Source organism: Azolla caroliniana, unplaced genomic scaffold (genome assembly GCF_043228905.1).
Source record: "Azolla caroliniana isolate FFs.n. ecotype wild unplaced genomic scaffold, voAzoCaro1.0.p SCAF_1, whole genome shotgun sequence".
NCBI lineage: Eukaryota > Viridiplantae > Streptophyta > Polypodiopsida > Salviniales > Salviniaceae > Azolla > Azolla caroliniana.
The window spans coordinates 30444177-30455421 of record NW_028230436.1 but is presented as its reverse complement, the minus strand read 5'-3'; the positions used below and the strand labels follow the sequence as shown (position 1 = coordinate 30455421).

The window sequence follows — 11245 nt, the reverse complement described above, 5'->3', positions numbered from 1 at the left end:
AGACCTCTAGTTTCACCGAGATGAACTAATTGCATAACTGAATAATTTGCTAGTCCCCCAGAAAATAGGGAGTCTCATTAGCTTGATACACATGCTTTAAGAGAATAATTGCTACGTTGTTATTGCTGTTTAATCTTGTGAGTTTGGATTTTGCATATTTTCATCATAATTCTAATATTTCTGCTTCTAGTTCAGTGTTTGGAGTGCTGATATTAGATGATAATTTCAATTAACTGGCTGGATCATTAGTTCCCAGATAGTCAAGAGTTGCATTGTCTCAGGAAATATACTTCAAGAAACATAGTTTACTATATTGTTATCTGTCAATTGCTGCTTAATGATATATATATATGATTAATTTTCATCAAACAGAGATATATACAATTAGCTTTGCAGTTTCAACATACAGCATCTCTCTAGTTCAACTTCCTGGCTTGTTGCTAAGCACTTTAAGAGAAGTAAAAAAGTTCTTAGGCCTCAAAAAGCTATGGAGCATTATTTATGGTCTTCGAGAACAGTTTCCAGCACAAAATTGATTCATCACCTCATAATTCTTGATAAAAGAGAAATAGAAGAATCTTTTTAGTTTGGCAACAGATTCTTATATCTCCAATTGGGTTGACACTTTACTTCAAACTAAAGGAGCAAATACATCACAACAAAATGCATGTCAATGCACATTACATCAACATTACTCTTGTTTGATTTCTCTCCTTGAAGAAACTTATTCATAACGGGCGAAGGGCACCATGGCCTTTTATTGAAGCATCCAACCCATATTTTTGTACATAACTATATATCAACTAACATATTGATGCCAGTCATTTAAGCTTCACTATATCGGTGCCAAAATCTTTGCCATAATTATTTCTCCTCTTGTTTGTTTTCTCCAAGAGGTATGGCATTTAATGAAGTACCTATCCCACTTATTGGTGCTGAAACTTCTGCCAAAGCACAAATTTGATCTGCTCTTGTTTAGCATCCTAATGCACACATCATTGTTTTATATTCTCAAAGGGATATATGGCATTTATGGAAGTAATTGCCCACTTATTGGTGGTGAACACTTTTTTGCTTTCTCCAAGGGAATTATGGTGTTTACTGAAAACCTAACCCATTTATATTGGTGCTGAAACTTCCACCATCGCACATATTTATGCTACCCTTGTTCAGTATATAATCATGCACATGTCATTGCTACTCATGTTTGGATTCTCCAAAAGAACAACATATACTGAAGACACTAACCATTTATTGGTACCAAAATTTCTGCCATAGCACATTTTTATGCTACTCTTCATTTCTCTTGTAAAAACTATTGCCGCCAGAAATAGAACCCAATCTTTCCAGGAGCTCTCAATAGGTATTAACTATAGTATTAGGTTTACCTAACTTCAGCATGGCTTTCCATTTCTTTGTAGCCCTCACTTTCATATTCTATTCTAACAAAATTTTATACAATCCTGTCAATGCCTCAATCCACGCCTGCATAATCCTGACCCCTGGACATCAATGTCTTGATATAATACTTTGATCCTCTAGCCAAATCTATTTTGGCTTGCCTTTCACGTGGTATACAGGTGATGCTACATTCAGAGAACCCTCGTCGCACGAACCTTAAAGAAGAGAGAAGAAAACCAAAAGAAAAAACAATCCATTGAAACTGCTCATGCCGACATTCCAATATCGAGCAAAAGGTCTGATATTATACCAGTCAGCAGTTCTTGTCGTTAGCAAAAATAGCTTTTCAATCCCCATATTTACTGCTTTATTTTCCATGTAATCTACAAAAACAAAACTGAACTCAGTACATCCTTGGTAACTATCCTTGTCTAAAACTAATAGTGGAAGGTGTCTTTTTCTTTTACCTAGCAGTTTATCACCTTGACCATGGCCACGGCATTCATCAGAAACAGCAAGTGCTGCAATCTCTGCACATTTTTCATTATGAAAGGGAAAGAGAGCTCCACATGCAATTATAGACGCATCCCTTTCTACCACTATAAAATGGCTAACTTCTCCCAGTATCTGCACAGAAAAATTCCAGTTACAAAAAATAGTAAACAATTTTCACGACTAGCAGCTCCAGGACGGACATCAGATTTAAGGTAATAAATTAGTAAGTAAAAATACAAAGAAACACCTGTTCACGGGTCCTCTTTATTAAAATGCCTCTTTCCTCCAGAGGATGAAGTAACTCTTCGATCTTAGGCACATCTTTCACTTGGGCTGGCCTTGTACCCTCATATCTATCACTGTTTGTATCATCATCTGCTTATATAAGCTTGTCTAGTATAATAGGCATTTTCCTAACTTTTAGAGGATGGGTTCAAGAGCTTGCCTTGCAACCATAGTTCCGATACCATCTCGTGTATATAGTTCCAGAAGTAGTACGCCTTCAACCTTAGCATCTAATAAATGCACCCTCCTCACACCACCCTAACAAAGAGAATGCATTACATACTCAAATCTATGCATACTCAGCATGATGTCAGCTTTTCAGATACTTTCAAATAAGGTTCATTACCCTGCAAACAAATACTGCAGCTGTGAGCTCTGATAGATAACCATATTCTCTGGAAAGCCTTTCCTGACCACCAATCGCAAGGCCCTGCCCAATTTGTGATGCATCCCCATTCCCATTAATGGTATCCATCCGATTGCTTTTGAGCAAATTATTCATGCTACCATTAATGATACTGACTTCCTTCAAATTTCTTGACTCCAGACCCAAGCTCTTTACATAGTTGATACCCCCAACTGCTTTGACATAATTCGCAGCTGTCTCACTTTGTTCTGCCCACTTCCTGATAAGCCTATCTGCACCTTGAAGTGTCATAAACCTAATACTTCGACCATTCTCATCCAGCAAAGGACCATCTATTAAGCTTATAAGTTTATCTGCTTGAAGCTCTACCGCACAGGCAGTTGCAACTTCATATGTGCTGTAAAATGAAATAAAAAATTAGCTTATATAACTACTTTTCAAAATTTCTCTGGTTTCATGTCGCAATTTGTGAGATCACTTTGTTGGAGTAAGTTTTATCAGTCAGGTCACATTTTTCTGAAACTCTTTTTTTATATTAACTCCGTAACGCTTCTAAACAATTGAGGACATGACATACGAGAGGTAAAAAGGAATTAAAAATAAGCTTCGTATTACGATAACTGCCTTTCAACATTTTGGTGGTTTCATCTCATGATTTGTGAGATAATTTTGGATTTTGCTGAAACTCTTTTTTATATTAACTCCATAAAGCTTCCAAACAATGTGGAAATGATACACATATTTGCAATTTAGAACCTCTTGTAAAATGAAATATAAAATTCATATACTACCTTTCAACTTTCTCTGGTTTCATGTTGTAATTTGTGAGATCACTTTGTTGGAGGAAGTGTTAACAATCAGGTTACATTTTGCTGAAACTCTTTTTCACAGTAAATCCATAAAGCTTCCAAACATTGTGGAAATAACATACACACTTGCAATTTAGAACCTCTTGTAAACTGAATAAAAAATGAGCTTCGTATAACTACCTTTCAACATTTCTTTGATTTCATGTCATAATTTGTGAGATCACTTAGTTGGAGCAAGTGTTACCAGTCAGGTTACATGTGCTGAAACTTTTTTTTATATTAACTAAATAAACAATGTGAAAATGACACACATACTTGCAATTTAGAACCTCTCCAGCACTTGAATACCCAAGGTTTGACAGAATCACAATGCAGTTGTCTTCTAGCCTCTTTTTTATACGAGCAACATCTAATCGCCTCACTTCTCCAGTTTGTCGGTAGTCGATTCCATCAACAACACCTCTTCGCTGTTGTATGGACAGTAAAAGTTCAACCGCATAAATTATAACTATTCCATCAACACCACCTCCATACCAATACGAGGTAGAATTGTTATTCGTGCAAACTTAAATACCAAGGTATATCGAGCATAAATGTCGTTGTTGGGTTGCATCCCTCGCCTCTTGTGGTGGCACAATACAAAAACCATTACATCTTTGTAATTTCTAACCATACATGTTCAGTATTGACACGAGGATGTGGTAAGTGAGATCTGATGGTGCATGGGGTTTGTCGAATGACCGTCATTTGTATTTCATAATCGCTTCTCGCCCACGAATTGTGATTGATGAGATTGGGATTTAGGATCCCTTCATAGATTTCTTTAGCCAGCGGAATTTGATAGGCACATTAGTCATTATCACCTTAGTTTGTTGAAGATGAAGAGTGAGTGCAAGCAGAATGGAAAGACATGGAAGACTGAGCTCAAGAGCTATACTAGGCTTCTCTGATGTCTCTGGAGCCTTCCACTTCCAGAAGAAGAGATGGTGAAGATGAAGGCCACTCTGCATGATGGTGATGCCTATGTAGAACAGGGGAACCAGAATTCTTCTTTTCTGGGTCCACACTACAAAATTCTGAACTACTTGAGGTAACAAGAAGAGATCAAGCAAATACCCACCAAATTCCTCCAAGTCTGTCTTCCATCTGGTTGCGGTAGTCACATAGAATAACCAGAAGCTCCTTGACATGGCCATGGTCTTAGTTTCCATGGTGTCCAATGCTCCCATTGCCATACATAGCACAAACATAACCATGTATATTGCTATGCATATCTCCATGACTAAGTATTCCATGGCCTTGGCTCGATGTTGTTCCCTTCTCGCTCTCTTCACGGAAATGAAGAGGAATATTAAAGCAAAGCAACAAAGAGATCTTGCTATGTTGATTAGGGCTTCTATAAGCTCCATTACCAAAGGATCTTGATCATGAACCTTTGGGATTAGTGATGAAACAGGGTCAGTTATGAGAGAGAACAGATACATTGCCAAAGGGAGCACCATTCCAGTCCATTGGAAAAATAGCATTGTAAGAGAACAAAAGGGATAAGGATTATCTCTGAGCTTTAATGGACATGCATTGACAGCTAACTGTTCTAAGATACAATATAGACATCCGAGCAGTGCAACTAGTTGCAGCACAGAATGCACTATCTTGTGGGAGACATCTTCCCTTTCTGTGTTATGTAAAGAATATGGACCCAGAATAATGTTTATAGGCTTGAAAAAACTCTTGTCATTAGGGGGCCTAGTACTTGTTATGGATACCATCCATCGCAAGGTCTCAAACCATCTGCGATTATTAAGTGCAGGGTATTGTATACTGATTTGAATATCACAATCCAAGATATTGTTATTGAAATCTGTATCAGTCACATTGTCCGAGAACTCTGTTAGAGGAGAAGAGCACCCGATAAGCTTCATCATTCCACGGGTAGAATCATATAATCCTTCAGCAACGATGTGGTGTCTCTCCATCCACATCTCTACACCTATCCTGAGGAACCCTAATTCATCATACTCGGATCCTGAATCGAATTTATGCTTTTCAGCCTTTATTTGGTCTTTTAACAACACACATGACTCTATCGCGATGACCTCCACTTTGAGATATATGCCTTCCTTCAGAAGTGGTTCATGTGAGATTGCCAATGATGTTGCTTCGAAGCTCAGCTTACGAGCCAAGTTCAAGTGGCAGGTATCATTGGGAGAATTCGTTGGATATACGCTTCCTTCAAGGTGGCCATCCCAAATGATCATTTCGTTGCTCATGAGCATATCGTTATTGATGTCGATCTCTGCTTCATCGATTCTTGTATACTTGTAGGTGATGGGGTGTGAGACTCTCTTATGCCTCTCATACTTGGATGGCCACAATGTTTGTAGTTTAAGTGGCGGAAATGAGAACTCATCGATTCGTGTAGAAAAGAGGCGTCCTTCTACGATCCATCGCTTCGAAAGACTAATATATGGATTGATATCCAGATCAATTCCTATGTTACAATTATATCCATCATCATGTTCTCGATGTTGTTCTTTCTCTCTGAATGTAGGATCTGATGATGATTGGGTTGAACCATGTGTCAATGAGCAGGCTTTTAGGCAAAGCTGCCCTGTAGTCCGATTTACCAGACCTTCAGCTGAAATAGTAAGCTTATCAGAAGACCGAAGGAGGTATTCTCTACGTGAACCATCAGTGTCATGTGGGGTTTCTATACCTGCCGTTATATAAAACCTAACCTGAAAAACATTTCCATGCTCTTTACATGAAATTTCGTGCACAAGGGCTGATCTTGTCACTGTCATGTTGGGCAAGAAAGCTGTACTAAAAGGCCCCATTTTGCTTGCATTACCTGAATGCATGTTTTGCTCTTCAAAGTCCATGATCAATTGCAAATCATCAAACACATTTTTTAGATCATTACAACGTAAAGGGGTTTTCTCCCACTTGAATTCAGTCACCTCTTTGCAAGTCGGGTACCCAGGAGAGTGTTCGAACTGGGATGGCATGTATTTGTAAACGGCCGATAGAGCGAGAGTGTCGAAGTAGAGGGGATCTGTTCTTTTCCTCAAGCTTGAAACTGTGCCTTGAGTCGAAAAAGTGCGAATCGTAAGCTTTGAAGGATAAACAAGCTGAAGGCTGATTTCACAGTCTCTAATGGTTGGAATCCTTGGGGGTGCATATCTGATACCTTCTTTGCAACCATGTCCCGGAGCACATTTTGGATAGAGATGAAGTTCTGGTCCATATTGAGGAATATTTGACGATGACGAGTTTTTTGGCATCATAAAAGGTCGATCGGCACATCCTAGCATGCAAACCATTTGCTTGTGGGAGGTTCGAACGAATATGCCTTCGAATGAGAGGGTCATTTCACAGTCAGAACGGTCATGGCCGGAGAAATGAGGTGGAGCTACATGTTCTCCATGGAACCAGAAATGTGACCAACAATGGCAAGAAGCAAGGTGGAGATTACCCTTGATAAGGCAAGCCGGTCCATTTTTTGCTGGATCAGCACTATTTCGGTCCGAATCTTCATGAGGATGGTGGTGGTGGTGGTGATGGTGATGGTGATGGTGGTGGTCACTGGCATTTGGAAAGGTTTCCAACATGGATGGAGATGAAGACGATGGCGATTTGAATTCCATTGAATCTGAGGTTTCTGATGTAGACATGGAGGAAGATGATGATGGGGGCATGAAATTTGAGACTTGTGCGATCCGGAAAGTTGCATAATTCATGGGATGTAATGTGTGACCATGAACAGGAGAGGATGGAAGGGAGAAGATGGAACGATCCGCGTGATCGGGGCCTCTCGTGGAGAAAAAGAGAGAGCTGGAAGACCAAGAAAGCATTGTAGGCAACAGGGACTTATGGGAGGAGTTAGAGAAGCAGAGATGGGGAGGTGTGATGGAGGGTAGCTGGAGAGGAGCAAGGCATTGCTGTGTGAGGAGGCTCCTTGTGAGAGGAGGAAGAGACCATGTCTCACAAGAGGAAGGGATCAGAACAAATATACTGCAGACCTGAAATATGATACAAGATTTCCATATAAAGAAGAGGAGGAGGGGAGAGATGGTATTTACATGAGCCATAGGCAATCAGGAAACTCTCTGCCTCTCTCTGTTTCTCTGTCTGTTTCTTCTGTGTCTTCCCGCCCCCTGTTTCCCCCTGTTTCCCCCTGCACTGATATGGGGTCGTTTATTTCAGTTAGAACCTTTCTTTGTATTTACTAAAATGGCCTATCCAAGCTTTTCATGAAATTCCCAAATTGCCCTTCTGGATTTCCTTCACATTTGCTATCTTACTCTTACCACTTGGAACCCCACCCCCCCCCCCCCCCAAGACAAATAGACAAAAGGTCTTTTACGTCCGACTTTGTTACGTTGGGGGGTAGAGAGAATTTTACTATAGAATGACCCTTCTCTTTTTTCTTATTATGAAATTCCCGATTTGCCCTTCGGAGTTTCATAACTCCCATTGGCGCACTAAACCTAGTTGTGGCCTTTTGGACATTTATGACATGTTATTTATTACCTTTGTATTTTTCAAGATTTCCCTGGAAACGCCTTTCTCATCTCTAGAATTCCTTCTCCAGTTTTGGATTTCCAATATTCTCACTCCTCTAAGGGAGTTGCTCACTCCATTCCAAACTTTATTGCTTAGATGGCTATTGGAATAGAAAAGCACTTTAAATGTAGTTCGAGAAATTTACCAATTGATTAGATTCCCCAAATTGTCCTCCGACGATATCAAATTCCCAAATAATACAAATATCTAATTGCTTCAAATTAAAGTTAAATTGAGTTAAGGATGTTTGATTACAATATTTACAACGAGCTAGCATTGTAATTACTTTGTTGGGCAAACATGTTTGCCATCACCATCATCGCTTTGAACAAATTGCCTCATGCAAGATCCTATAGTTTGGATGTGTATGATATGATAGTTAGTGGGGCTCGACTAGTAGTCGAGCACAACTAAGCATGGCCACAAGTATAGGGACTTCTTATGATAGTTTGGCGGTATGTGCCATTACCCCTCGTGTAAACTAGCATTATAAAGATGTAGGAATTTTGACAAAGTTGAATCTGAAGATTGCGACCACATCTACATTTATGGTGGTCAACTATGAAATACAAATGAAGGTCATTCGACAAACCCCATGCACCATCAGACCTCACTTACCACATCCTCGTGTCAATGCTAAACATGTATGGCTAGAAATTACAAAGATGTAATGGTTTTTGTATTGTGCCACCATAAGAGGCGAGGGATGCAACCCAACGACATTTATGCTCTATATACCTTGGTATTTGAGTTTGCACGAGTAACAATTCTACCTCGTATTGGTATGGAATTGCATATGTAACAATTCCATCAACAACACCTCTTCGATGTTGTATGGACAGTAAAAGTTCAACTATATTAATTGAAATTTGACAATAAGTAAGGACTCCCAAATTCAGGTACCAAAAAACAAATTATGAACAAACAATATTGATTCAATATTTCTTGATAGTTGCACATCAAAGGAAAGTCCTTCGGAGATAATATAAGGTTCACACTTCCAAGAAAAATTGCCACAATTAAGATAATAAGTTCTAATCAAATAACTTGCATAGCCAAATATACTTCTAGCCCCTCCAAAACAATTTGTTACACACAGTTTGACTCTCACATGCCATTAAATAACAAACATGCAGAATAATGTTAAGAAGGCAAACATAGATTCAAGTTAGGTTTTTGACCTTCGCAGCAACAAAATTGCCACTAGCAACACTAACACCGACGTGCCATCGGTCATTGTCACCATGGCGACGTAGCACAGGGATAGAAGGTTGACAAGAGAGCTTTGCTTCTATACCTAGTCGAAATTTTCCTGCAACTTCCATGGAAGCCTCCAGAGCTGCATCATCTGTGATTCTATATGATCCAGCATAGTATGGCTTATGACCTGCAATCATCAAAGTTGCAAATCAAAACCGTCATAATTCAGTGTCCTTAATAAATATTAAGTGTTTTTAAATGGTTCAGTAGCATACGATGTACATAGGCTCATAATGTAGACATCTCTATAACAAGGTGCACATATTTTTCAAAGACTATTATTATGAGATGTATGTTTTCAGAGTACAGTTGCAAGGGGATGAGTTTTTTTCCTTCGTGTAAATGCTGATTGGCAAGAGAAAAGCGCATGGGCTCAGCATTGTTATGGAAACAAGCCCATGTTTTCACATTACAGTTGGAAGGTGATGAAATACTTTGTGAAAGTGATGATAACCTCTGTGGAAAATGTTTTCGTGTGTTCCTAAATCCTCATGAAAGAATCAAAGAGGAAAGAAGTTCAAGTGAAGAAGGTCAGTAGAAATTAAAGAAGGTCTGCAGAAAGAACCTACACAAAAGCAACAGTCTCAAGCACCTAAAGCATGGCATGTACCACCAGTGTTTGACCAGAACATCAGTCACATGCAAGAAATTGTCGACCCAGGAGCTGATGTGAAACAAGTAAACGAATTTTCAATATGTAGAGAAACTCAAATACCGGGCTAGTATAGTGGCCACATGCAGAAACAAGCCATCAAATCGCTCAAATCTGAAAAAAGGGCAACGTGTGATGCATCCAATGGTTTTTTCCCTGAACAGGAGATATATCTACTACATTCACTACAACCTCATTTATGTTTTTGGACAGACTTTTCCTGTTTCCTGTCTCATTGCTTATTCAAACCAAACCTAGTGTAATTATTTATTATATTGTAAGCATGATCCTTCTCAAAAGAACATATTTTTCCATCAAATCAAATTTTCTTACTGCCAGTGAATCAATGTACCTTTTGCATATAGGAGTTTGTCAATTTGCAAATGTGTTCCAGGTATGATGACCAGTTTGATTCCGAGTCCATGAAGGAGAGATAGGTCCTATCAAAATAGGAAAGCACCATGTATGAACATCTCACTTTGAAAAAATACATATTGCAGTGTTTTCATCGGATTGCATTGATGCATCAATGTGAGCAGAAGTATGGTGCTCTCCAATAAGAGCATAGAATTCCTAATTCAAATATATACATATATATGCAAAAGAACATATATTATGTGGGTGTATGTGTGTTTGTGTAAAACTGCTGCTTCATTCCCAAACAATTCCCTCTCAAAATGCCACTTGTCTAACCCCCTGATAGAGAGGAAAGGGTAGATGAGTCCAAGACATCAAGGTTTTTGTTTTGAAGAGGGAGGGGGGGGGGGGGGTAAATTTGGGAGGGAGCTTTGCTCAAATAACAATTTTAGTTACCGCCAATCAATAAAGAGAAGTAGAGAAGGACCTGGCACACGCCATCGAATGAAGGGCTATCGATGATCTCTGAAGAAATGATGAGAACAAATGTGCTACCTTGATGCCCCCGAACATACGGCCATGCCTCTCGGAACCAATTCACAAAGCTAACCTGAGATTCTCTGTCTTTATGGGCAGACTCCAAAACCAAAGGCAAAGTAGATGAAGGAAAATTCGCGGTTTCCATAACTTTGGTATAAGAAGATGAAGACGGTGATGGCGATGGTGACGGTGATGAGGTTGAGGAAACAGAACTAGAGGATATATCCACAGCATGGCAGTTGGAGATGGAGATGGAGTAGTGAGTGTAGCAGGGATTCTTTCTTGCTGTTGAAGGAGAGAAGATCATCCTCTGATTGTGATCTCTGTAGAAAGGACAATGGCTTCGGGGTCTTCCAACAACACGAGGTTTTGCCGCCTCCAGTAAATGGATGTAACGTGACATCGCGATTTTGTCTTCCATGAGAGTGTTATGAGGATTTCTATACAGAGATCTTGAGGTAGGAAGATGGAACAAGATAATAGGCTTGGGGGATGGAGCATGAGGAATGCCAA

The 11245-nt window shown here is 39.4% G+C and overlaps 1 protein-coding gene across 2 annotated transcripts; it reads right to left on the bottom strand.

The window, feature by feature from the left end:
• Positions 1–829: 829 nt before the first annotated feature.
• Positions 830–11205, bottom strand: LOC147869637 (putative amino-acid acetyltransferase NAGS2, chloroplastic). 2 transcript variants are annotated; one of them, XR_015531052.1, is made up of 11 exons: positions 10680–11205; positions 10188–10275; positions 9105–9310; positions 3673–3824; positions 2528–2945; positions 2342–2439; positions 2144–2255; positions 1869–2028; positions 1712–1784; positions 1051–1616; positions 830–941 (listed from the first exon to the last, which is right to left on the bottom strand). XR_015531052.1 is itself a non-coding variant. In XM_087331555.1 (10 exons), the coding sequence occupies exons 1-10, from the start codon at positions 11151–11153 to the stop codon at positions 1475–1477; spliced, it is 1923 nt and encodes a 640-aa protein (XP_087187681.1). In that variant the 5' UTR covers positions 11154–11205; the 3' UTR covers positions 830–1474. The 2 variants fall into 2 exon arrangements, 1 of the variants encoding a protein (XP_087187681.1); XM_087331555.1 differs by having other exon boundaries at positions 830–1616.
• Between the last annotated feature and the right edge of the window lie 40 nt (positions 11206–11245).

Excerpts from the sequence above, each read along its gene's own strand:
- LOC147869637 (XM_087331555.1), bottom strand. The coding sequence starts at position 11,153 with ATGGAAGACAAAATCGCGATGTCACGTTACATCCATTTACTGGAGGCG. Across the intron at positions 10,276-10,679 it reads CATTCGATGGCGTGTGCCAG|GACCTATCTCTCCTTCATGG; the intron begins GTCCTTCTCTAC and ends CTATTTTGATAG. Across the intron at positions 2,440-2,527 it reads CTGCAGTATTTGTTTGCAGG|GGTGGTGTGAGGAGGGTGCA; the intron begins GTAATGAACCTT and ends TCTCTTTGTTAG.